The sequence below is a fragment of the Enhydra lutris genome, unplaced genomic scaffold (assembly GCF_002288905.1).
Source record: "Enhydra lutris kenyoni isolate GAN:26980312 unplaced genomic scaffold, ASM228890v2 scaffoldscaffold44, whole genome shotgun sequence".
Lineage (NCBI taxonomy): Eukaryota > Metazoa > Chordata > Mammalia > Carnivora > Mustelidae > Enhydra > Enhydra lutris.
The window spans coordinates 1,431,602-1,457,591 of NW_019154128.1; the positions used below are offsets into that span (position 1 = coordinate 1,431,602).

Sequence of the window (25,990 nt, forward strand, 5' to 3'; positions counted from 1 at the left end):
CTCTTCTCTTGTTAAATTTCTCATTCTTCAAGACACAACGAAAGTATAACCTATTTTGTGATGTTTTTCCTAACTCAAGACAGACAGTTAATCATGCCTTCCTGTAGTGCCAGCACTGTATCTTGTCCACACCTCAAACTACTGCAATGACAGCCCCTTCTGGCATTGAACTCTCTGAAGACCTGGTCTGTATCTTAATCACTCTGCTATTACCATAGCCTGGCCTTCAAACAAAATTTGCTAAATCAATGGAAAGTCCCAAGACAATCATGGAACCATTTATAAAGGGAATCACATCAGTCCTTTGGATTACACAAGAAAGTGGTAATTTTGGAAGGGAAGGCAAACAGATGGCAGAGAAACAAGAATGGGGACATTAGAAAGAGACAGCTAGGGGCGCCTGGGTGGCTCAGTGGGTTAAGCCTCTGCCTTCGGCTCGGGTCGTGATCTCAGGGTCCTGGGATCAAGCCCTGCATCGGGCTCTCTGCCCTGTTCCCCCTCTCTCTCTGCCTGCCTCTCTGCCTACTTGTGATCTCTCTCTCTCTCTCTCAAATAAATCAATAAAATCTTAAAAAAAAAAAAGACAGCTATTTATTACAATTTAACAACTCATTAACCAGTTACCACATTTCTCAATAGACTCTAACACTAGAAGAATGTGTGTAATTCACTGCAACGCCATAGGCAAAACCATACTTACCTATTTTCTCTTCCAGCTCTTTTACTAAAGAAGATTGATTATTTTCCACAGGTGATTTCTCTAAGGAATCCTAGATTTTATAGGAAAAACAAGAAAGAAATCACTTCATTCCCCATGATGAACTGGTTATCATGTCATGCATGAAAAAATCCTCATTAAAGAAAATTCACATAAAAAGCAATTTGATGAAGTCTTTTTCTTACCTTGATAGACCAGGTAATACTGACTTTATCATGCATACAGTATTTACTATAAAAAAAAAAAAACAGTAGTATCCAAGGCCAAGATGAACAACCTGACACATATAAAACACATAATGCAATAAGGAAAAGATTAAATGATTATAGTTCGTCATACTTTCATAAATTTTTGGAGAAAAATCTAAAATTTTGGCTGAAGTTAAACACTGCAATAGCCCAGTTTTCTGCTCAACAGTGCTCTTTAAGAATTAAAGTATTATGTAGGGCGCCTGGGTGGCTCAGTGGATTGAGCCTCTGCCTTTGGCTCGGCTCATGATCTTGGGGTCCTGGCATCGAGTCCCGCATTGGGCTCTCTGTTCAGCAGGGAGCCTGTTTCCCATGCCCCCACCCCCCACCTGCTTCTCTACCTACTTGTGATCTATCAAATAAATAAATAAAATCTTTAAAAAAAAAAGTATTATGTATGTCACACAAGAATGAAATTCAAGTCTTTTTCATGTTCTAGTTTTGATGGTGACTGGATGGACGATTTTGACCAAGACATTTAACCCCTTAATCATTTAATCTTATGCAAGATCAAGATTCTAAAGTGATCAAAATAAAAAGTGACCAATGTGGACAGAGGATATACAACATGAAAATATTTAATGTACTTTCAGAAAATTGTCACTTGAGCTTAACTGATGAAAATTTACTTTTAACTTCAAAGTATAAAAATTCAATGTACGTATTTTCTAGAATCTAGGACTAGAATTAAGAATTTATTTAAACTAATAAAACTGAAGTAATAGTACCTTTAATAACAACAACTCTGCTTTCACATCCTCGAATTCAGCTTCTTTTTGTTCTAGTGACAGCCTCAGATTTTCAAGTTCCTTTATAAAACATTGTTCTTTTACATCATGGGTTTCATTTTTGCTACATAATTTTTGAGAGGCTTCTTCAACTTGACTTAAAAGATTCTGATTTTCAAGTTTTGTTTTTTCATTAGCATTCTTCATTTCTAGAAGATCAGACTGCAAGGCCTCTTTACATGACAGTGTTTCTTCTAACTCTTTCCTTAAGAGAACTTTCTCTTGTTCATGGTCTCTTAGTAAAGACCGAAGTTCTTCACACTGAACCACGTTTTCTTCTTGAAGGCACTCAATCTTTTTTTCTAACTCTGCTACTCTTTTATCACATTGAAAAATCAAGTTGTGTTTTTCCTCATTTATTTTAGTTAAGGATTCACCTATAGCTTGCAGGACATTGGCAACGTCTTGCTCTTTGTTTTCTTCTGAAATTTTGGACTCCATCTGCTTAAGAAAACCATACAACTGAGTTTTGACAGATAACTTCTGAACCTGCTCATTTTCAAGCAGTGTACTTAAATTATCTCGTTCTGTAACCACTAACTGAAGTTTCTTTTCTAATTCAGAAAGGTGTTCCTTAAGCATAAAATCTTCTTTTTGGGACAGGAAAGCCTCTAAATCCCTATTTAACTGATTCTTTTCTGAACTTAATCTTTCATTTTTCTCATAAAGAGACTTCACTTCAGATGACAGTGCTTCTTTGTCTTCAGAAATAGTTTTTAACTGAATCTTAAGCTTCTCTAGGTTTTGGCTATTTTGACCATTTTCTTTTAAAGTTTCTTCTAGTTCTCCTGTTAATTCATTTACCTTTTGTTCTAGTTCACTGTTGTACTGGCTGGTTTGCTCCACTTTTTCCCTAAGTTCTATAATCAATTTTTCTTCCTCTTCATATTTTTTATGGAGATTATCCATCTCTTCATGAGAAGATTTTATTTTACTTGCAAAAATATTTTTTTCTTCAGTAAGAGAACTTATCTTTGCTTCAAATTCTTGTAACATAGTATCTTTCTGACTGAGACTAACTAAACATACTTCATTCTTTTCTTGAAGACTTTTTATGGTATTTTCAAGTTCTGGTACTAATTCTTGTTGGGATAACTTTTCATTTTCTCTCTGGAGATGATTCACAGTTTCAAGAAGAGCATCTTTTTCATTAAAGGCAGTTCTGAGCTTCTGCTGAAGTTCATTAACATCAGATGCTTGTTGTTGCTTCATTGATTCAAACTCTTGACTTATTTTCCCAGCAGATTCCCCCAGTTCTGTTTGTAAGATTTCCATAATCTCTCGCAAACTCTCATAATTTAAAATTGCTTCTTGCTTTTCCTGCTGTAGGTTTTCACACTGCTCTTTAAGACCCTGTATTTCAAACATTAATGTTAATTTTTCTTTTTCTGAGCCTGACAAAAATGTCTCATTTAGTTCTGATATTTCTTTTTGATGCTGTTCCTTAAGACTCTGTATTTCTTTGTTATGTTGTTCTATAGCACAGCAAAATTGTTTATTTGAATCTTCTAGCTCAGACTTTAATTTTTCAATTACACAGCTCTGTTCTTCTTTAGCTAGCAACAATTCATTAATTTTAAATTCCAAGTCTTCCCGTTCATGAAAAAACTCATCCTTTATATGTTGTGCATCAATTTCAAGTTTTAATTTGAGATTATTCATATAAGTTACCTCATCTTTTAAGATAGTATGTTGAGACTCCAGTTCCTTTAAAGTATTTTCTAAATGTTTGACTTTTTCGTTTACTACTTGTTCTACAAAAGCATCCTCTTGTAAGACCAAAGGACACATCTGATTTTCATGGTTTGCTCTTGGCGCATTCTCTAAGTTTTCTAATTCACATTCATATTTCTCTTGAATGTTCTTCTCAGTTGCCTCACATTGTCTGACTAAATTCTCCTTTAACTGGTTTAAATTATTTACTTCTGCTTCACGTTCTTTAGCAGATGCTTCAATTTGGCACATCAATTCTTTAACCTGCTCTTGATGTGTAGCTTTCAGTTGCAAAAGCTCTTCTTGCAAACTATTAATATCTTTTTGGTAATGCTGGGAATTAGCCTCAATGACTTCTTGGAGATGAGTAATTTCTTTCTCCTTTTCATTTGTGGCAGCTCTTAATTGTTTTTGCAGACATAAAATTTGCTCCTCAAAGGCTGGCCTAATATTCTGAATCTCCTCTTGTAGTTTTTTAACATTATCTTCGGAGTCACCCTGAAATTTAAGTTGTTCACAAAGTTCTAACTGTTTTTTGGTTGCTTCTTCCAGTTCCTTTTGCAAGCTAGCTTTATCTTCACTGTGCTTGGAATGTACTGTCACTAATTCATTTTTCAGATTTTCAATTTCTTTCATATAGTTTCTTTGCGATTCTTCAAACTCCTTATGCACATCTTCCATCTTAGTTATAGAATCCTATTACAAATACAAGCACACAACAATTATTTAAGACAAAAGAAACACCTGCCTTCAGGAAAAATATTAGCCACAGGCCAATTAAAAAAGGAAGTGAGCAAAGATGTCCATAGAGAAATATGATACTGAGATTCCAAGAATTCTGTGCAGGCTGTGACTACCTTAAGTATGACAATATACTGCATATCAACAGTACTGAATATGCTACTCAAAGTAACGACTAAAAAAACAAACAAATAACACAAAGTAATAACTAAGAAATAAGAAATCTGAGTTTAATTTCCTTTTAAAAAGTGATAAATTATGTAAGTTGCATTAAGTCAAGACTTTAATTAGTATCTCCTGAATAAAATAATAAGGAACTTTTGGAGAAAGTGAGCCCAGACCCAGTATCTTAGAACTGAATAGATAATGATATTTAGAGTATGTGTGAGAATCAATTTTCTTAAGTACTGTTTCACAAAATAAGTAATCTTTATTAATTTTTAATGAAGAATGACATTATAGCAATAAGGAAGATTAAGCAATGCAACAATGTTGGGTCCATTTCTATGTAGCCAGGTGATCTTATTTTTTTTAGCTATGAATTTGTTTCCTTATAAATTATTAAAGTCATCAGATCAGATGCTTGTTAAGGTCTTAGCTCTAAAATTCATGACTATATTAGTTAACAAATTAAAAAAACTAATATCAAATGGTCACCTTACCTCAACCTCTTGCTTCATTTTAATATTTTCCTTCTTCAGACAAAGACACTGTTGCTCAGTCTCTGCTTTTTCCAGAAGAAGGGCATCCAGACGTTCAGTCAATGCCTGTTTTGGAACAGGATGATTTGTTTGCCTGAGGTTAAATATGGTGGATTGACCACATGCATAATTTTCTCTTCACTTTTTCCAAACCACACTAAAGCAAGGATAAAAGACTTAAAAAGGTCTATACAAAAGAACAAAGAGAAAAGGAGAAAAGAGGTGAGGATATGGGAAATTTCACCATATTTTTTTAAAACTGAAAATTGAAGGATGAACTGAATTAGAAAGAGGAAAAGTATAACTTACAGTACCTTTACAAGGAAACATATATAAGAAGCTGGCAAATACTCTAGAAAACTAAATGCTCGGAAACTGGAGGCCCCAGATACTGTTAAGGGAAGTATAATGTATGGGATTCAAAAATTGGGGATTTTTGAAAAATTGGGGTTGAAAATCTGAATAGGAAGTGGTTAGAATAATAGGCAAGAAATCACCCGTGTCCTGTCTTCCTCAGAGACAGGTTTGTTCTCTGCAGAAATTAAACAGGATCGGAAGTTAATGAAACAGAAACTAAATCAACAAGAGTCAATTCTTTGAAAAAAAATGCTAATGAAACAACTAATAAGACTGACCAAGAGAAGACAGAAGTCACAATCAATCATAAAAATAAAAATAAAACATATCTACATATAAATCAGAGATACAACAGTTAAAGAGAATATTATGAACAATTATTTGGCAACAATAATAAAAACTGAAGTGAAAGGAATAAAAGTTGGTGGAAAAATACAGCTTCATTAACTCAAGGAAAAAATTAAAAAGCGCAATTAATACTACAACTACTTAAAAATCAAACTAGTGGCTTAAAAGTTGTCTATCAAACAGAAGGAAGTTTTACAGGTGGGTTTCATCAAATTTTCAAAGAACAGATTATCCAATTACATATGAACTTGTTCAGACAAAATAAGAAGGAATTCCCAAATTATTATATAAAATTTGCATAACGATACAAATATCTGAGGACTTTACAAACAGGAAAATCATAAGTCCAATTCACCATGAATCCAGATAAAGTTAATCCTAAAGGTTAAAATCTAGATAAATATTAAAATACGAAGTAAGTGTTAGTCCACTATCACCCTAGATCTGCTTGTCTCTGAACTTACATGAAATAAAGAAAAACTTTGTTTAATAAAAACAAAACATGCAGAAAATTTAGAGTTTTCTATCAAGTTATAGCCATTATTCAGACAAGGGTAGATTAAAGCTATTTTAAAATATGGGATGACAACATTTTCCATCCCTTCTTAGGATGCTATTGAAGGACATGCTCTACAAACATGAGGTTAACCAAGAAAGTCAATGACATGTCACCTAGCAAATAGGGGCCAATATAGGAAAGCAGTGTAGAAATTCACAGGATCACAGGATAGGCCAGTTCCAGGAAAACTGCGGCAGACATAGAGAATGACAAGAACAAATCAGTGCAGGAGAGAAGGCTCTAGAAGGAGATGGTCCAGGAAAAAAATGGAAAAGATTATCTGATCGCTTTGACCATTCTAAAGTAGGAGTTGCTGTGAAAGATAGCTAAATTTTCATCTGCTGTAATGGCAAATTAATAACTAAATGTCTAAAGTGAATAAATCAAGGAATAGCACTATAACCATATTATTTAGAAACAGAAATAATTCCCACAAGTTACTCAGTATTATAATAAGCTCTTTAGTTATTAGCATTACTTGTAAATACATGCATATATTACTTTGGTTAAAACCATTTTAGTTTTAAAATTAGTTTTTCACACTACATAATGCATTGCAATATAAACTTCTGATTGCTAAATATCAGGGGAAGCCTAAATACATTTATTAAATTTAGGAGATATAGAGAGGCCATTAACTGAAAACAGCCAACATAGATTTGATTCCAGCAAAGAGATAGTAACAAAGATGACTATACTAGAAATTCCATTCTCTTAACATGCAGTTTTCACCTTCCCCTTGCCTTTGGAAGCAGCAAGTAAGTTCACTTCAAATTTTGACATGGAAAATATGGATTATTATTCCTATTTTTAAAATAAAAATCAAACATTCAGCTTTGAATAAAATTTTAGATGTATCCCAATGCACTAGAAGATCACTACCAGAAATAAGATGATTTCCAGAAATTTTAATTAACTTTTTTAAAAAGACATAAATTTTTAAGATTATATGAAAAACAGAAAGTTCTGTATTCAGAGCCACATTTTTCCAGGGTACTTTTCCCAATGAAGAGATAAAACTTAGCAAGAAGTTTTCCAGAGGTGTAGAGAATACATTACATCACAGTATAGGCATTTTCTGAAACAGAAAAATTACCGATAGCAATGGAATAACTGATATATATCTCTTTCAATCAATCCCCGAAGTATTTCTCTCATTAGAATTACAAGCCAAAGGTTTTGTTCCCATGAATTTTACCTAAGTTACTTTCTGAAACTTGAGTGGTGAGGATAACATGCTTTACTATGAAATTAACCTAAAAAGTAAAGCTCGTTAACTTAGACAAATTTTCTAATTTCCTCTTCAGTAGTTTTGACAGAAAGGGAGAATACACCAACTGGGGATAAGAAGGAAATACAGGGCAGATATTTAGATATCCTGGAATGCAAGTGTATAGCAAGTATTTCAAGGGCTAAAGAGTTAACTGATACTAAATTAGAAAGAAGCCTCTGTGGTTCTCTCTTCAGATACGAAACCCCCCTTTTAGTGTGTATGTGTTAAATATCCCAACAAACAAAATATGCCAGTAACATAATTACAATAAATTATTTTATTTTTTTAAAGGATTTATTTATTTGAGAGAGAGAGAGATAGTGAGAGATAGTAGATGCAAAGTGGGGGGAGCACAAACAGGGGAAGCACGGAGAGTTCTTGGAGAAGCCGGCTACCCACTGAGCAGGGAGTCCAATGCAGGACTCAATCCCAGGACCCTAGGATCATGACCTGAGCCAAAGGTAGATGCTTAACGAACTGAGCCACCCAGGTGTCCCTATAATTAATTATTGAGAACTTACATGACGGATGCAATTTTAAGTGCTAAGCATGTATTAACTCAAAATCCAACACCTCTATGAAAAGCAGGTATTATTATTTTCTCTAGTCTACAGGTGAAGGAGCTAAAAGGGAAGAAACTTAGCTATGGCCATATAGGTAGTACATGGCAGAGCAGGGACCCAAAGATCTGAATCAGGTTGTCTGGCTCTAAAGTCAACACTCTTAGGTAAATATCAAGTAGTTTTACTTTAGCTATCACTGATTAAGAAAATACAAAATGACCAAATAAGCAAAGAAAACTACTATGAATTCAGTAATACTTAAGTAAATCGGTACACTGTGAATCCAAATGGTATTTGTGCACACTGTGCAAGCTTTTTATACTGACTTAGCTAAATAAAGAACAAAGCAACAGTGCATGATATGCATCAGGATTTAAAGCTTTCTTACAGTAACTCTGGGAGTCCTTCAGTTGTACACTGCTCACAAGTTGGGAGGGCCCTAGTAAAAGAATATGATAATTTATAAATGTATAATCAAAGAACAGGTATCTAGACTCAAATTATAAATACAAAAAAGGAAAATAATTACTGCTGAGCTTTGAGAAGTAAAAGAAACTGTAAAGAAGGTTAGGCCAAATTGGGGGTGAGGAGGCAATCAGTCAGGATTAAGGGCATATAAATAAGGATAACCTTCTTTGACAGGAAGTACCAAAATAAAAATAGTACCCTGTGATCGGGTAAGAGCACACAAAACTTAAAAGAGAAAAGAGAGCCTGGTTAAGGAGGTATCAAAAAAAGTCGAGTATGACATGCGGCCATTTACCATACAGCCATAGAAATGGAAAAAGCATACTGATAAACTGCAGCACTATCCTGAAAGAACGAGAAGTCACTGGTGGCTGACACATGTAGAGGATAAAAGAAACAGGAAAACTGAAGAGTCTTTAAAGTTAAAAGTCCTGAAAAACAGTGCTGCCACTGGTTGTCCAAGCAAAGGGATTTGGTCTGAATATGAATATGAAGACAAGAAAAATGGGTGAATATTTCTTTCCCCAAACAGCTATAAATGTCAGTAGTCACATCCAGGGATATAGGTCTATTAACAGATTATATGTATCTATCAGCCTAAAAATTATCATCAAATTCCTGAGCATGGGTCTTCTGAGGGGGAGAGGGAAGAGCAGGGCTGTGATTAAGGCAACCCCCTAATTACAGAGTGTGTGGGATGAAGACGAGAGGAAGAAACACCCATTTTAGAACAGAAAGGGACGAAGAGGTCATTTAACTCTTTTTACAGGCAACCAGAGAGGTAAAAAACTTAAACCAAGGGCAGGGAGGGAGTGGAAAAACAGGGACAGAAAGCCAGACGGCTCTGGCAGACTGACAGCTTTAAAGGAAATCTAGTCTGTCATTACACATTTCCTCTAAGTAAATACATAAAAATTAAAGCGATATTTGCAACCATTGCATTACCTTAATAATATCATCAGTTCCTCCAGCAACAGGTTTTGATTTCAATTCCTCAATTTCTTTCTCCAGTTCTAAATAGTTATTTAAAAAAAAAACAGTTCAGAAACGAAGAAATTATTTTCTTAAGTGGTAAGTACATTCTTAAAAAAACCCTGTAAATCAGAATACATTTAAACAGCAGATATTTTGAGAAAGTATTAACTTCACCCAGTATGACCTTTTACTTTCCTTTTTCTTACGGAAAACTCATGATTAATATACCCAACACCTTAATTCAGCAATTATTACATGGATTCTTCCCATGTTTCATCGCAACCTATATTTACTTCTCCCTTTTCCTTTTTTCTTACCCATCCTGATACTTCTGAAGCAAATCCCAGACATATTATTTTAGTTGTAAATAACTTCTTACTGTATAATCTTAAAGCAACAACTAACCTCATGTTAAGCATAAATGCTAACCTATTTCATTAAATCATGGCTAGGTCTGGAGCCTCGAACACCTTTCTAAATCCATTACTCTCTTTATCACAAGCTGATCCAACCTCCCTAAACACAATTTGACCTTTTCCAGTAGAAAATAAATCTCGGCTTTTAGGCTTGGCAGTTAACGTTTGTTAATCATTGGAAATTCATGGCCTCACCACACATATTAAAAAAGGATACTGATATCTACATCCTTTTGGAATATAAAGGTGAACAGGCAATCATTCAACTTCAGCAAATAAATATACTTCAACATTCCAGGAATGGAAATCTTTTATTACTTTACTTGAGGCCTCTTTTTACCTCTTTGGGCTCACAACCTTATGTCTCTAACATTTCAACTGATTGCTCTAGGAAAAAAAATGCTTTTTCAGATCAATATACAATCCAAATGAAGTAAAAAAAATGTGCTTAATTTTAACAATTTTTTTTAAGATCCTCTTCCCTGATTTTATTTTAATAATTCAAAGATAACTGCAGTTTAGAGATGTGAAATGGGAAAAAAAAAACACAGGCAAATGGGTAAAATGCTAAAGAATATAGATTTCATTATAATTATGATTTTATTGGATATACCGGTAAACAAAATAAGCTAATATACTATTAAAAACCTACTATTTTTAACCGTGTTTCAATGCAATTGTGGTGAAGATGAATATTTTCAACTCAATACCTGTACATCTGGATTTAGCTTTCTGTATTAGCATCATCTGTTTCTTGGCAAACTTGATAAGATCTTCCTTGGGCAATGTTTCCAGCTGAAAGGTGTAATGATGTTACCAGTTTGTTATAACTTATGTTTCTATTATACCACACACACACACACAAAATAAACATAATGCCCTCCTAAAAACATCCTACTGAATAAATCTGTCAGTCAAACCATATTTTGAAGAAGCAGCAAATGCAACTTCAACTAAACAATTACTAGTTAAGCAATTACTATGAAATGTAAAAAACCAACACATATCCTCTTCTGTACATACATTCTTGTTTAGGTTAAGACACGTTCTGGGTTTTGATTTAATTGTAAAATTAGGGGACTGGGACTAATTCTACTTAAAGTTCCTTGGAGCTGTAAAATTATCCTATTCAAGGCTGAAATCAGTCTTTGGCTACATGAAAACACATAACCATAATTAGAGTAACAAGAAGAATTAGGGTGCAGTAAGTCTTTTTAAGAAATCAGGGAATTACTTAACCCCTGGGCTCAGTTTTCTCATCTGTAAAATCTGGATAAATAAGTACCTGTCTTACCATTTAAGCTTACCATGGAGCTTAAGTGAAGTAACTAAGTGTTCAGGTAAATGCCAAAGACTTAGTATGCAAGCAATAAACCACTATCTTCTTAGTGGTTAGTACTCATTGAGTATTAAATGTATGGGACCATAAAAATGACCTAATTCAGCTTTTTTTTTTTTTTTTTTTACATTGGAGAAGCCTACAGAACAGAGTCCCTTGAATCCTACTTACGTCACTGCTCTTGCCACTACACTATATAAATGCTCATAAATTAGATTGCTTTAATGGTTGAAAAACTGCAGAATCTCTCAGCAGTGCTAACCAGGAGCAGGAAGTAAACAAAAAGTCAACACTTTCCATAGCAGGGAACTTCGAAAACAAACAAACAAAAAAACCAAAAAACGAAAAAACAACAGACTGGTTACTGTGTGAATTAAAATTGAGATCCCTTGGAGAAGGTCTTCTTTTAAATAGGCCACCCCCTACCCATGCCAAAGTTCTCCATTCATCACCCCTCCACCCTTCGGTGAGCCAGTATTAAAGTATTGTATTCTTTTCACCTTAGACTTCCCGGTCCCAGGGGTGGCTGGTGAAGCCACCCCATCTTGAACAGGATCCTGCAAAACAAAATCAAACCCAGGTGTCAGAACTCTTCTAATCCCAGACGGAACGCTGGAATCTTAATAGGTAAAAGCCTTTCCGTGGAATCAAGTGTAGGAAACTCCTACGTGAGAAAGAACTAGGGAAGAGGGGGTCTGTCGTGTGGGAAATCGTACACAGTCTGGCTGTAAAAGAGCCAGATAATCGCGAGGGGCTGAGTCTGGGGCAAGAGGGAGAGACGAGGGCAGAGCGGGGCTGCAGGGCGCGGAGGGGTGGCTGCCAAGCCCTCACACTGCGCCCACCCCCGAGTCCCGATCCGCTGCGCGGGAAGGCCCGGCAGGGAGGTGGTGGGCCCCGGTACCACTCTAGCCGCCCCGGCACCTTTACCTCCATGGCAGCCGGCCCGTAGTGGCCACGCGGCCCGACAGCCCGGCAGCGCCACGGCTCCGCAACCCGGCAGCCTGGCCGCCGCCTCCGCACTTCCGTCTGCGGCCGCCTCTGACGTACCCTCGCGGAAAGGTTAAAGGTCGCGCTTCTTCGGGGACGTCCCACCCCTCGCGTCTCCATAGCTACAGCCCGGTGACGCTTCCGCTTCCGCTTCTGCTCCGGGAGGAGGGTCCCTGCGCGCGCTCTGCCACGCCTGCTGAACTCTCCGCTTTCCCTGGCGCCTAGCGGCGGCTGCCTAACGAACACCGAAGAAAGTTTCCGCGGGGTCACCGGGTGGCTCAGACTCTGGTGTTGAGTGACACAAACCCTCATGGGTTTGAATCCTGCCCCTGCCTTTTATTGGCTATGAGAATTGGGGAAATTACCCCTCAGATCCCCCTTTTCCTTATCTTAAAATCCAGTAAAGATGATGGGAGTACAGGATTGGGGGTAGGCACCCCCGAAAGGCCAGATACCTTGCTGTTGAGGGGAAGCCTCAGAGTGCCTGTCAGACAGACCGCTGATTTCGAGGCGTTTCTTAAGGCAGATGTTGTCCGGCAGGGTGTCGTGTGAGCTTCCTAGGACGCTGAGGAAGCCAAGGATGGAGCTTCTCCTGAAGCAGGCATTTCTTGGCTCTTGAGAGGAGGTGCCCCGGGGATCTCTGCCCTAGAGGGCTCTGAACCCATGCTGGTGTGGTAGGAAGCAAAAGAGAGGGCCTCTCTCAGGGAGTTGGGACAGAGATGGGGGAAGACACCAAACAGGAGAAGAGAGCAAGAATCCTTACTTCTGAGGGCACAACCATTAGATTTGCTGTTTGAGTGGCCAGAGCTGCTGTTGTGTCCTGACTGGCCCTCCTTCTGTTTGGTGAAATGGTTTACGGTCATCCCTACTTTCCCATAATGTTTACAACAAAGCTCCTTAAATGAGGTAATTGGAATATACAACTTAGTTCCCTGGAGTTTGATCTGGCTGTAAGGATATGAAGAGGCAGCCTACAGTATGTGTGAAATAAATGGTAGCTAATCATTACTAAGTAAAGAGAGAGATCTACAATAGAGAAAAAAAAATGTATTGCAGACAATATAATGTCCTCCCCAACGTCTGTTCTTCTTTGATAGTGTGTAGTACCTAGTCTTTGGCTGAGATTGATTCAAAGATAGTGCATGATGTCAGGGATACAGTCAGTGACATTTGGGACTTCCGTTTAATATTTTGGTTTAGTGATGATGCTTTCTCTTTCTTTGAATATGATTGAAGAAACATGCAGCCCTGATTGCTTTTGATAGACATTTGCCTCTTATGATGGAAGGCAGCCTGAGGACAAAATTGATTATCAGGAGAAAAGCAGAACGAAGACAGTCACAGAAGAATAAAGCTGAAGTGCTGATCAATCTATGATGAATGAGTCTATAAATGTTCTTTATTAAGTGAGCCAGTTAGCATTGGGATTTACTGTTACTTGTAACAGCATTATACATATCTTGGGAGGAAAAGTTTGCCAGTTTGAGAAAAACACAAACTATCTCTCTAATAAGATGAGCTGACCTGAGAAATATCCATAAATCTGGACGTTGTACAATGTTATAAAAATGTGTGACTTTTGTGGGGACTAGAAAAATAATCTCAGACAACTTTTTAAAAAACTCGCAAGTAACTCTTAAAAGCCATCAAACATTTTAATGTTTCTATGGCAGCAAACTATTGAAGAGGAGTGAGTAAATACTTTTGCAGGAAGAATTAGAAGAGTTCAAGATTTTGGGCAGCCTTTGGAGAAAAAGAGGAGTTTCTGTTGCCCTGTATATAAAGGCACATTATGAATACTTAATTGAATTTATTAATTGATATAGGAAAGGGTTAGCAGAATGGAACTTAAGTTCACTAATCAATTTTTTCCAGGTTTTGAGTATGCTTAGACCTGCAACTACAGTGATATTTGTTCTTTCTATTAATATAAAGCATTCTAGCTATATTTTTTCCCCTTCCAGTATGAGATCTGACCTAGGGTCATATTGCATTTAGTTGTCATGTCTCTTTAGTCATCTTTAATCTGGAACGTTTCCAGAGACATTTCTTTGTCTTTTATAAAATTGACATTTTGATTAATTATTTTATATCTTTGACATATTATCAGCCTTGCCCCCCAAACAACCAAGCTCATAGATACAGAGAACAGACTGGTAGTTGCCAGAGACAAGGGGTGGGGAGTGGGTAAAATGGGTAAAAGTGGTCAAAATGTACAAACTTCCAGTTATAAGATATTATTTATCATGGGAAGATTATGTACAGCATGGTGACTATACTTAATAATACCGTATTGCATATTTGAAAGATTCTAAAAGAGTGGTCTTAAAAGTTCTCATCACAAGAAAAGAATTGTTTTTGTTAATGTCGACAGATGTTAATGAGACTTACTATGGTGATCACCTCACAATATATACAAATAGTGAGTCATTATATTATATGCCTGAAACTAATATATATGATGAGAGTTATATCTCAATTTAAAAAAAGAATTTAAAAAATTGAGATTTTTGATGACTATAGTCTTCCCTACTTTTTATTTTATTTTTTTTTCAATTAACATTCAGTAAAATTGACTTTTTTTTGGGTACACAGTTCTACGAATTTTAATACATGTACAGACTTATGAATCCCTGGGATAGTCAAGCTAGAGAACAGTTTTACTATCCCTCCAAATTCCTTCATTCTACTCCACTTTAGTCACACACTCCTCCCATCCCTAATCACTGGCAACCTCCATGTTGATTCTTCATCACTGTAGTTTTGTTGTTTCATGAATGGCATGTTAATGGAAACATGCAGAATGAAACCTTTGAGAATGCTTTTTTTTCTCAGCAAAATGCTTTTGAGATTCACCCAAATTGTTTCATTTAGCAATAATTTGTTCTCTTTTCTTGATAAATACTATTTGTTATATGGATATAACATAATTTTTTATCATTCACCAATTGCAGGACATTTGGGTTTCTAGTTTTAGGTGATTATGTATAGGCTTACTATAAACTTTCATGTACAGGTTTTGTGAAAACACAAGTTTTTATTTCTCTAGGGTACATACCTACAAGTTATATTTGCTGGGCTCTATGATAAGCATATGCTTAACTCTTTAAGAAACTGCCAAGCTTTCATCCTGATCATTACCTAGGATGTGGAAGATAAGAAATTATCTTTTTTCTAGGGACAGCCACATTTTAGTGACCATCTGCCTTAGTAAGGTATGCAGACCAGGATACCAAGGAAGTGGTTAAAAACCTTTTCAAGTTGATGTTTATGAAGGCTATTTCAGTGCTTAAGAATACCAAATGCCTGTAGATGGCAGAGAGTATAGAAGATCCATTGAATACCTTGCCAGCCCATTGTGAATAAGTTTTTTTAATAAATGGTGTACTATGGTCAAGTTGCAAATTGTCCACAAAACCAAACATGTGACACATAGTGGTCTCGGGGGTCACAACGGAGTGATTGTGGTTGGCTGATTGGGCTGAAACAACAGCACCATAAACTGATAAAGTGTCATTTGTGATGAGGCATCATTAAGAAATAACTTGTACTACACTCAAATGATATGAGGTATGGGAGGGGGTGGGGCAGGGATGTTGAATGTCTGTTGGCCCAGAGACAGCCAGGCCAACTTTGGACAGGAGTCACAGGTCTGGAATGCAGAGGGAGCCTCCACAGAAACAGAGCCCTTCCCTCAGGGCCTTTTTTGTGATGGTGGATGTGTTATGATGTCTGGTATGATGATGGCTCCAGGCAGCATTATAGTAGCAGCAAGAGCAGTGCAGGCCCAGTTAGCAGTTGATTCTGAGTAGTCCCATCAGAGAATGGGCCCTTTCTGTGGGCACCTACATGAGGGCCCCAGAAAGTTTAGTCAGCAGCTGTAATTTGTTTCCACAGTTCATAGCCTCAAAAGGGGTGTCTTTAATTTATCAATTTGTAGTTTTCGAAGTGGCAGACCTTCGAAAAGGTCTAGACCTAGATATCTAGGCCACTGGCAAAAGCCCAAGAGTCAGTAAACACAAAGCAAGGTTCATCAGGCAGTATTAGCCAGAGCCCTGAAAAGGACCTTGAGTTCAGTCCTCTGGGTGGAGGTGCCATGTCCATTTTTGGAGTTGCAGTGCTAGCACTGAGGTTGGACAGTGACTGCAGTCAGTGGAAACCACTGAGTTTTAGCATAGCCAAGCCAGGCTCAGAATTTAGGGGAATCTGTGAATTGAGGGTCCAATGAGCCAGTAAAATAGCTCACATGACTGAGTGGATGGCAAAATTTTCCTCAGAGAGATAGCTGCCTCTTTTTTTTCTGTGAAGCCTGGCTGTCTGTGGGGCCCGGCTGGCTGTTCTTGAACATATCATTTACATTTGATGATGTATCAAGGTTTTGTGAGCCTTGTTCACATTTTCAGTCATAGAGTTTGAGTTGAGTCATCCAAAAATGAGATATTGGGCCAGAGACTTATAAGGCTTACATGGGCCATTCATTCAGTTTTGACCACAGTTCTGTAGCAAGCTAATAGCTGCTTTTCAGAAGGGGTGCACCTGGTAACCCTGATGGGGGGCACTGAGTCCAAAACCCCAGAGGCACTTCCTCATGGAGGCTGCCTCCCTTCCCCAGAAGCTTTCATCAACAAAATCGTCAGTCACAGAGACTTTTGGTCCGAAGTGGTTATTAGAGATATGGAACCCCAAGGTAGCGAGCAAGCCAAAGCCTGCTATAGAGCTTCCTTGAAGTCTGTTGTTTTGTACTACACTCAAATGATATCAGTTTATGGGACAGCCATAGAAAGGACCAAGTAGACTGCCCAAATGAAGCATGTACTATCCCCTGCTTTCAAAGAGCCGAATAAGCTCTTTGGGGAAGGGAAGCAGAGAGACAACAGTTTTTCCTTGACTTTCAGAAGGATCAAGCTCTGTGAATAGGAATCATTTGATTCATAGTTCCAAGAAACTTTACTTGTTATCAAACCCCTGACTTTTACTGGGATTTACCAGCCTTCTCTGTTAGAAGGGATGTGTTACTCCCCATCAGGGCCATTTAAATTGAGGCTTCTAACTTGCCAACCACCCAAATGCACATCATCTTTATGGTGAATGCTTTTGGATGAGAGAAGAGAGGGATTTGCATTAAATCCTAACCCACCCACTGGTAGCAAATGGTAGAAGAATTTCTCCCACTAACCCATTTTAATGTGAGTCTCTTTTTATTGGGAAGATGCCCTCTGGCACTTATGGGTTGGGGAGACACCAGCACGCAACCCATAAGTTCCTACCTAAAATTCAGTTATAGAAACAGTAGCAGTTGAATCAGCTAGGAAGGCCCCTCCCATAAGGTCACTTTAGCTTCCTTCCTGCATGATGAACCTTGTCCAGACTCCATCAATTGATGGAGCCCTTACAAGGGTCTAGGTAGGATGGTCATAAAAATTTGAGTCTCTCACTCTTGAGGTTCCCTAGCATATTCAGGTGGGTACATAAAGACTGATATATTCAACTTGCAGAGAGGAAGACCTTTGCTTAAACCCTAGTCTTTTTTAAAAAAGCATCTGGGTAGAAGGAATGGATGGGAAGAGAGGGATCAGGATTGAGAAGGAAAGGGCAGCTATATGCCAGTAAACAAGACTTTATATTACATTTTGTTCTGAGTAGAGTGGTGGCTGCTTGGAGCTGAACCAAATGCATATCTAATGTTTTTGATTCTCTAAAAGCTCTAGATCCCCACTGCTGACACCATTTATTTCAGCTGCACAAGATCTTTGAAAAAAACAGTCCAGTTCAAAAACTGTGAGGGCCTCTGCCTGAAAGATGCACAGAATAATGAGAAATCCAAGCAGAATTGCCTCTCTTTTTCTTTTTTTTCCCCCAAAGTAATATGTATACCCAACGTGGGGTTTGAACTCATGACCCCAAGATCAAGAGTCTCATGCTTCTCTGACTGAGCCAATGAGGCACCCCAGAATTGCCTCTCAACATCTTATAAGCTTTCTAATGCACTTACTAGTTTGAGGTTTTTTATAGATATTTTCCCCCTAGATATTTTTATATAGACAATCATGTCATCTTAAGAATGGGGACAAATTTATTTCTTCCTTTTCAGAAGTATGCCTTTTATTTACTTTTTCTTATAGCACAGGCTAAGACTTCTCGTACTGTGTCGATTAAGAGTGTGAGAGTGTACACTCTTGCTCCATCCAACCTAGGGGGAGAGACATTCAGTCTTTGAACATTACATATGATGTTAGCTATAGGTTTTATATAGATGCCCTTTATCAACTCTCTGTACATGTAATAATAATAACAACAACAACAATAATAAAACCCTCTGTTTTTAAAACACTGCTATGCCTTTATTGTAAAAATATAACTTAAAGCTGGTGAAATTAAAAATATGATTTTCCTTCGACCCCTATACTTCCTTTTTCTAAATTTTAGATGACTGTTTACTTATTTATTTATTTGAGAGGAAGAAAGAGAGAGAGAGAGAGAAAATGCACAAGCAGGGGAGGAGCAGAATGGAGGGAGAAAGAGAGGAATCTAAGTAGACTCCCCACTGAGCATGGAGCCTGATGTGGAGCTCTATCTCACAACACTGAGATCATAACTTGAGCCAAAACCAGGAGTCAGGTGCTCAGCTGACTGAGCCACCCGTGCGCTCCAGCCCCCTACACTTCTGAAAGTGCCTCTGTTCTTGTTGTGTCCCTTTTATCTCTCTCCTTCTATTCTGTGTACTCTTTGATGATATTCTAATAGCATTTAAGTCTTTTAAGTTGGGCCCAAGAAGTTATGGTTTTGTTTATTTAGGACATTTGTTCCATTGTGGTAGCATGGCCTGGAAGATGGCCACATCCTTTTATCTCTTTCTCTTTCTCTCTCAAGCATATGCTTACCCCCTCATGTATATAATCACCCATCTTCAATAATTGACAATGCATAATCTTATTTCACTTTTACTCACATTTACTACCTCCCTAATTATCCTACATTATTTTGAAACAAATCCCAGAGAGCATATAATTAATTTATAATATTTATGAATGTATCTGTAAAAGACAAACATTTTAAGGTAAGTAAAACCATACTATTATCATATAAAAATCAGAATTATTAATACCATAACATATCCCATTAATGTTCACATTTGCTAGATTTGTTTTTTATTTTTAAATTTTATTTATTTAATTTTTTAAAAAGATTTTGTTGATTTATTTGACACACAGAGAGAGAGAGATATCACAAGTAGGCGGAGAGGCAGAGGAAGGGAAGCAGGCTCCCTGCTGAGCAGAGAGCCAGAGGTGGGGCTCCAACCAAGGACCCTGAGATCATGACCTGAGCCGAAAGCAGAGGCTTTAACCCACTGAGCCACCCACGCGCCCCTGCTAGATTTCTTTTTTTAAAAGATTTGTTTGTTTTAGAGAGAGAGAAAGAGTAAGAGAGCATGAGTGGGAGGGGCAGAAGGTGAGGGAAAGAGAATTTCAAGCAGACTCTGCACTGAGAGCAGAGACTGATGTAGGGCTCAATTTCACAACCTTAAGATCACAACCCAAGCTAAAACCAAGACTGGGTGCTTAACTGACTGCACCACCCAGGTGCCCCATGTTCATATTTGTTAAATTTCTTAACAAAATATTCTTTTTTAAAAAAAGATTTTATTTATTTATCTGATAGAGATTACAAGTAGTCAGAGAGGCAGGCAGAGAGAGAGAGGAGGAAGCAGCTTCCCCACTGAGCAGAGAGCCTGATGTGGGGCTCGATCCCAGGACCCTGAGGCCATGACCTGAGTCGAAGGCAGAGGCTTTAACCCACTGAGCCACCCAGGCAGCAAACAAAATATTCTTTTTAGAGTTTGATTTTTTGGAATATTAGGAGCCATACATTGCAATTGGATTTATAGTTCTCTCAAGTCTCTTTTAATCTATAGGCCACCCCATCTCTTCCCTTTTCCTTTCAGTTATTAAAGAAATGGAGTCGTTTATCCTAAGCATTTTCTTATAGTTGATTTTTAAAAAAATTTAAAAATTTCTTTTATTAACATATAATGTATTATTAGCCCCAGGGGTACAGGTCTGTGAATCGCCAGGTTTACACACTTCACAGCACTCACCATAGCACATACCCTCCCCAATGTCCATAACCCAACCACCCTCTCCCTACCCCTTTCCCCCCAGCAACCCTCAATACGTTTTGTGAGATTAAGAGTCTCTTATGGTTTGTCTCCCTCCCGATCCCATCTTGTTTCATTCGTTCCTTTCCTACTCCCCAACCCCCCACGCTGCCTCTCAACTTCCTCATATCAGGGAGATCATATGATAATTGTCTTTCTCTGATTGACTTATTTTGCTCAGCATAATACCTCTAGTTCCATCCATGTCGTTGCAAATGGCAAGATTTCATTTGTTTTGATGGCTGCATAGTGTTCCATTGTATAGATATACCACATCTTCTTTATCCATTCATCTGTTGATGGACATCTAGGTACTTTCCATAGTTTGGCTATTGTGGACATTGCTGCTATAAACATTTGGGTGCACATGCCCCTTCGGATCACTACATTTTTATCTTTAGGGTAAATACCCAGTAGTGCGATTGCTGGGTTGTAGGGTAACTCTATTTTCAACTTTTTTAGGAACCTCCATGCCATTTTCCAGGGTGGCTGCACCAGCTTGCATTCCCACCATTACAGTTGGATTTTTTGTATTGCGTATTTTGTATTGTGTCCCATTTACCATATTTCTTTTCCTCAGTTTCCTATAAAGTACTAGTTAAATTTAGAGCCTTGATTAGACTTAGTTTGTGTCTGTGTGCATGTGTATGTGAAGAGTATTTGATAAGGGATGTTATGTACTTCCATGAGGAGATATATAAAATCTGTTGTCTTGTGATGTGAGCAGTCATTGATGATCATTGCCTAGATCATTAGGAGTTGCAAAATGGTGATGTTCAGATCCTATCATTCTTCAATGTATTAGCTGAAATGATTCTTCAAGGAAGAACTTCCTATCATTAATTGTTTTGTTATCTTGAGGGTAAGCGTTTGATTTTCACTTTACTTAACTAGTTTTCAAAGCAATGGATTTCAAAATAATCATACCAAATTGACAAATTAGTTTTTTTCCCTCTTGTAACCATTCAACATTCTTGGATTTAAAAACAGTTGATGGAAGCACCTGGGTGGTGCAGTTGGTTAAGCATCTGACTCTTGGTTTTGGCTCAGGTTGTGATATCGGGGTTGTGGGATTGAGGCCCAGGTTGGGCTCCGTGTTCAGCATGGAGTGTGCTTAAGACTTTCTTCCTCTCCTTCTGCCCCTTCCACCCACTCTCTCTCTTTAAAATAAACAAATAAATAAATCTTTAAAAGAACAGGTACATGAATTTCAATCTATTGCAGCTATTCTTTGTTCTGATGTTCAAATTGTGTCATTTTTTATTTATGAGAACTCCTTCAAGCTGGCTCTGTAGCTGGCCATGTTCTTTTAAAACAGGCCTTTGGTGCTTAGCTCTCCAGGTTGGATGGTACCTTAGAGGTCAGCTTGTTTAATCTCCATTTCTGTTCCACTGATGCTCATTTCTGCTTGCCATTCATGGAAACTTCCTGAGATGCTCTAACTATGTACTTACAGCTAACTTCCTTCTTGTGCTAAATCATTCCATCCTTTTTCAACTCCTCTAATCTAACCCCCTCTTCAGATTTCATTCCTCATGACTGAAGGTAAGCAGCATTATCTCTATAGGTAAATTACTTGCAGTAAAACAGCAGGTTCACCAGACACTGTGCTCACTCCAATCCTGTAGAGGTCGTTCAGAGAAACACAGCAAGAAATAGTTACATTCCAGGAATGCAGCTACGTGAATAGCTGCAGAAGAATTGATGTTATTACAGTACAGTTCTGTTTTTCTCACATATGACACCAAAAAAAAGACTTCTTTTCTTCCTTTCAATCCTGCATTCCTCATCCTGTCCTCTCTCGGCATTGGGTTGAGTAACACTGTCTGTAAATTGTAGGTTAGGTAGAGCAGCATGGAGTCCTCAGGGGGACAAGGGTCAGTGCATCCTTAACAATGTCCCCAGGCCACCTCGCAACTAAATACCTCACTCAGTTCCAGTTCACTGCCACCCGTCTTTCTGGATATCATTTGTGCAAGAATTTTATTCTCTGAGATGACAGAGATGGACATAATGTCCTTGACCATTTGATAGCTTCTGCTCTTGTTTCTCTGAAGGAAAAAAATTCTTTAATTACTTATCTCAGTTACAGTGAGCACTGAAATCCCCAAAATATATTTATCATCTTTCATATTTTCTTCAGTGAATTAAAGATATTTATAAATTGATTGTGCACCCTTTGAGATCTCCTGATATTCTTAAGTCCATAGTATACACATATTTAGATTTTTTTAAAAAGAATTTTGTTTATTTATTTGACAGACAGAGATCACAAGTAGGCAGAGAGGCAGGCAGAGAGAGAGGAGGAAGCAGGTTCCCTGCTGAGCAGAGAGCCCAATGCGGGGCTCGATCCCAGGACCCTGGGATCATGATCTGAGCTGAAGGCAGAGGCTTTAACCCACTGAGCCACCCAGGCACCCCCATATTTAGATTTTAGAAAAACTATCTTTTATATTTCACATTCTTTGGACTGATGAGTTCATGTTTTTAAGACACATAGTAGCATAATGAGACTCTGACCAGTTTAATGATGTGTTTCTTTCCAGTTGTACAGGTAATGTAGGTTCATTATTGAACATCTGGAAAATACAGGAAAATCTCAAAAAGAAAATAAAAATCACCTTGAATGTGTCATAAAAATATAAAATAGGGACATTTGTCAATAATATGTGCTATGTTACTGGGCACATTGAATGCTAGAAGGAGACTGCTTTGTGTCAACCAGCACTATTCAAATAATATAATTTGAGGATATTAAAAGGCCCTGCTTAAGTAAATATAACTTCTTCATGAGTTGACACGGTGCCATCATTTCCTCCTTATATAATTTAGATGACAAAGGTGGGGCATTATTTGCAGAAGGGCCTCATTACAATACACCTGTTACTTAGGGTTCTGAGTGACATCTGATCTTTTTTTGTTAGTACATTAGCAAGTTTTAGTTCAAGAAATTAGTTTTCGCCCCATTAGAGCCTCAGCTATATTTGTTAAAGTCAGTATGAATCTTGCCCACTTATTTATAAATGGGCATAAGAAACTAAGGCCAGAGTTTAAGATATTGGTCAGAGGCCATAAAATGGCTAGTGGGAATATTGGAACCAGAACTGAGGATTCTTTTTTTTTTCAATTAGAAATTTTTTTTTTTATTTTTAAAATTCCAGTATAATAAATGTGCAGTGTTGTATTAGTTTCAAGTGTACAATATAGTGATTCAACAATTCTATACATTATTCAGTGCTCATCATAATATGTGTACTCCTAATTCCCAGCCTCTATTTCACCCACCCCCCCACCTCCCTTCTGGTAACCATTTGTTCTCTATAGCTTAGAGTCTATTTTTTGTATGTCTCTTTTTTCTTTGATCATTTGTTTTGTTTCTTAAATTCCACATATGAATCAAATCACATGATATTTGTCTTTCTCTGACTTGCTTATTTCACTTCACATTATACTCTCTAGATCCATTCAAGTTATTGCAAATGGCAAGATTTAATTCCTTTTTTATGGCTGAGTAATATTCCATTATATATATGCCTCATCTTTATCCACCTGTGGATGGACACTTGGGCTGCTTCCATACTTTGGCTATTAAAAATAATGCTATGAATTAGCATTTTCATATTCTTTGGATAAATAAATATCTAATAGTGGAATTACTGGATCACAGGGTAATTTTTTTTTAAAATTTTTTGATGAACCTGCATACTCTCTTCCATAGTGGCTGCACCAGTTTACATTCCCACCAACAGTGCACAAGTGTTCCTTTTTTCTACATTCTCACCAACACCTCTTGTTTCTTCTGTTTTTGATTTTAGCCATTTTTACAGGTGTGAGGTGATATCTCATTGTAGTTTTGATTTGCACCTCCCAGATAATGAGTGATATTGAGCATCTTTTCATGTGTCTGGTCATTTGTATGTCTTTGGAGAAGTGTCTATTCATATCTTCTGCTCATTTTTATTTTTTTTATTTTATTTATTTTTTTTTTAATTTTTTTTTAAGATTTTATTTATTTATTTGTCAGAGAGAGAGAGAGAGAGATCACAAGTAGGCCGAGAGGCAGGCAGAGGCAGAGGGAGAAGCAGGTTCCCTGCTGAGCAAGGAGCCCGATGCGGGACTCGATCCCAGGACGCTGGGATCATGACCTGAGCTGAAGGCAGCCGCTTAACCAACTGAGCCACCCAGGCGTCCCTCATTTTTATTTTTAATCATTTTTTTTTAATTTTCAGCATAACAGTATTCATTGTTTTTGTACCACACCCAGTGCTCCATGCAATCCGTGCCCTCTCTAATACCCACCACCTGGTTCCCCCAACCTCCCACCCCCCACACCTCTTCAAACCCTTCAGATTGTTTTTCAGAGTCCATAGTCTCTCATTGTTCACCTCCCCTTCCAATTTCCCCCAACTCCCTTCTCCTAACTCCCCATGTCCTCCATGCTATTTGTTATGCTCCACAAATAAGTGAAACCATATGATAATTGAGTCTCTCTGCTTGACTTATTTCACTCAGCATAATCTCTTCCAGTCCCATCCATGTTGCTACAAAAGTTGGGTATTCATCCTTTCTGATTGGATTATTTGTTTTGGGGGTGTTGAGTTTTATAAATTCTTTTTATATTTTGGATACCAACCCTTTATCAGTTATGTCATTTGCAAATATCTTCTCCCATTCTGTAGGTTGACTTTTAATTTTGTTGACTGTTTCCTTTGCTGTGCAGAAGACTTTTGTCTTGATGAAGTACCAGTAGTTCATTTTTGCTTTTGTTTCCCTTGCCACAGGAGACATATCTAGAAAAATGTTGCTATGTCTGGTGTCACAGAAATTACTATCTGTGCTTTCTTCTAGGATTTTTATGGTTTCGGGTCTCACATTTAGGTCTTTGATCCATTTTGAGTTTATTTTTGTGTAAGAAAGTGGTCCAGTTTCATTCTTTTGCACGTAGGTGTCAAGTTTTCCCAACACTATTTGTTGAAGAAACTAATTTTCCCATTGCATATTCTTTACTGCTTTGTCACAGATTAACTGACCATATAATTGTGGGTTTATTTCTCAGTTTTATATTCTGTTTCATTGATCTATGTCTGTTTTGGTGACAGTACCATATTGTTTTGATTACTATAACTTTGTAGTATACTTTGAAATCTATTATTGTGATATGTCCAGTTTTGTTCTTCTTTTTAAGATTGCTTTGGCTATTTAGGGTTTCTTGTGCTTCTGTACAAATTTTTAGGATTGTTTGTTCTAGTAGTATGAAAAATGCTGTTTGTATTTTGATAGAGAATGTTTTAAATTTGTAGATTGCTTTGAGTAGTATCAATATTTTAACAATATTTTTCTCCTAATCCATGAACATGGAATATCTTTCCATTTACTTCAGAACTTAGGATTCTTGACCTTTAGTGTAATACCTTCCTCTCCATGATACAAAAATATTATAGAGTTACATGAATGTACTCTAGCCAGTCAGCATTATATTTTAATTTTTTAATTAACATATAATGTATTATTTGCTTCAGTGGTACAGGTCTGTGAATCATCAGTCACACACGATTCACAGCACTCAACATAGCATATACCCCCCCAAAATGTCCATCACCCAGCCACCCTATCCCTACCCCTCAACCCCCCAGTAACCCTC

At 37.4% G+C, this 25,990-nt stretch overlaps 1 protein-coding gene across 1 annotated transcript in view; it reads right to left on the reverse strand.

Moving 5' to 3' along the window:
- Window positions 1-12,192, reverse strand: part of LOC111155843 (GRIP and coiled-coil domain containing 2) — a 55,083-nt gene extending 42,891 nt beyond the window's left edge. The window contains exons 1-7 of the mRNA XM_022516266.1: window positions 12,135-12,192; window positions 11,708-11,764; window positions 10,579-10,663; window positions 9,423-9,490; window positions 4,871-4,975; window positions 1,695-4,163; window positions 701-770 (exon numbers count right to left, since the gene is read on the reverse strand). Coding sequence (XP_022371974.1) covers window positions 701-770; window positions 1,695-4,163; window positions 4,871-4,975; window positions 9,423-9,490; window positions 10,579-10,663; window positions 11,708-11,764; window positions 12,135-12,140 — 2,860 coding nt within the window. The 5' untranslated portion in view covers window positions 12,141-12,192. The remainder of the gene's footprint in view (window positions 1-700; window positions 771-1,694; window positions 4,164-4,870; window positions 4,976-9,422; window positions 9,491-10,578; window positions 10,664-11,707; window positions 11,765-12,134) is intronic.
- Between the last annotated feature and the right edge of the window lie 13,798 nt (window positions 12,193-25,990).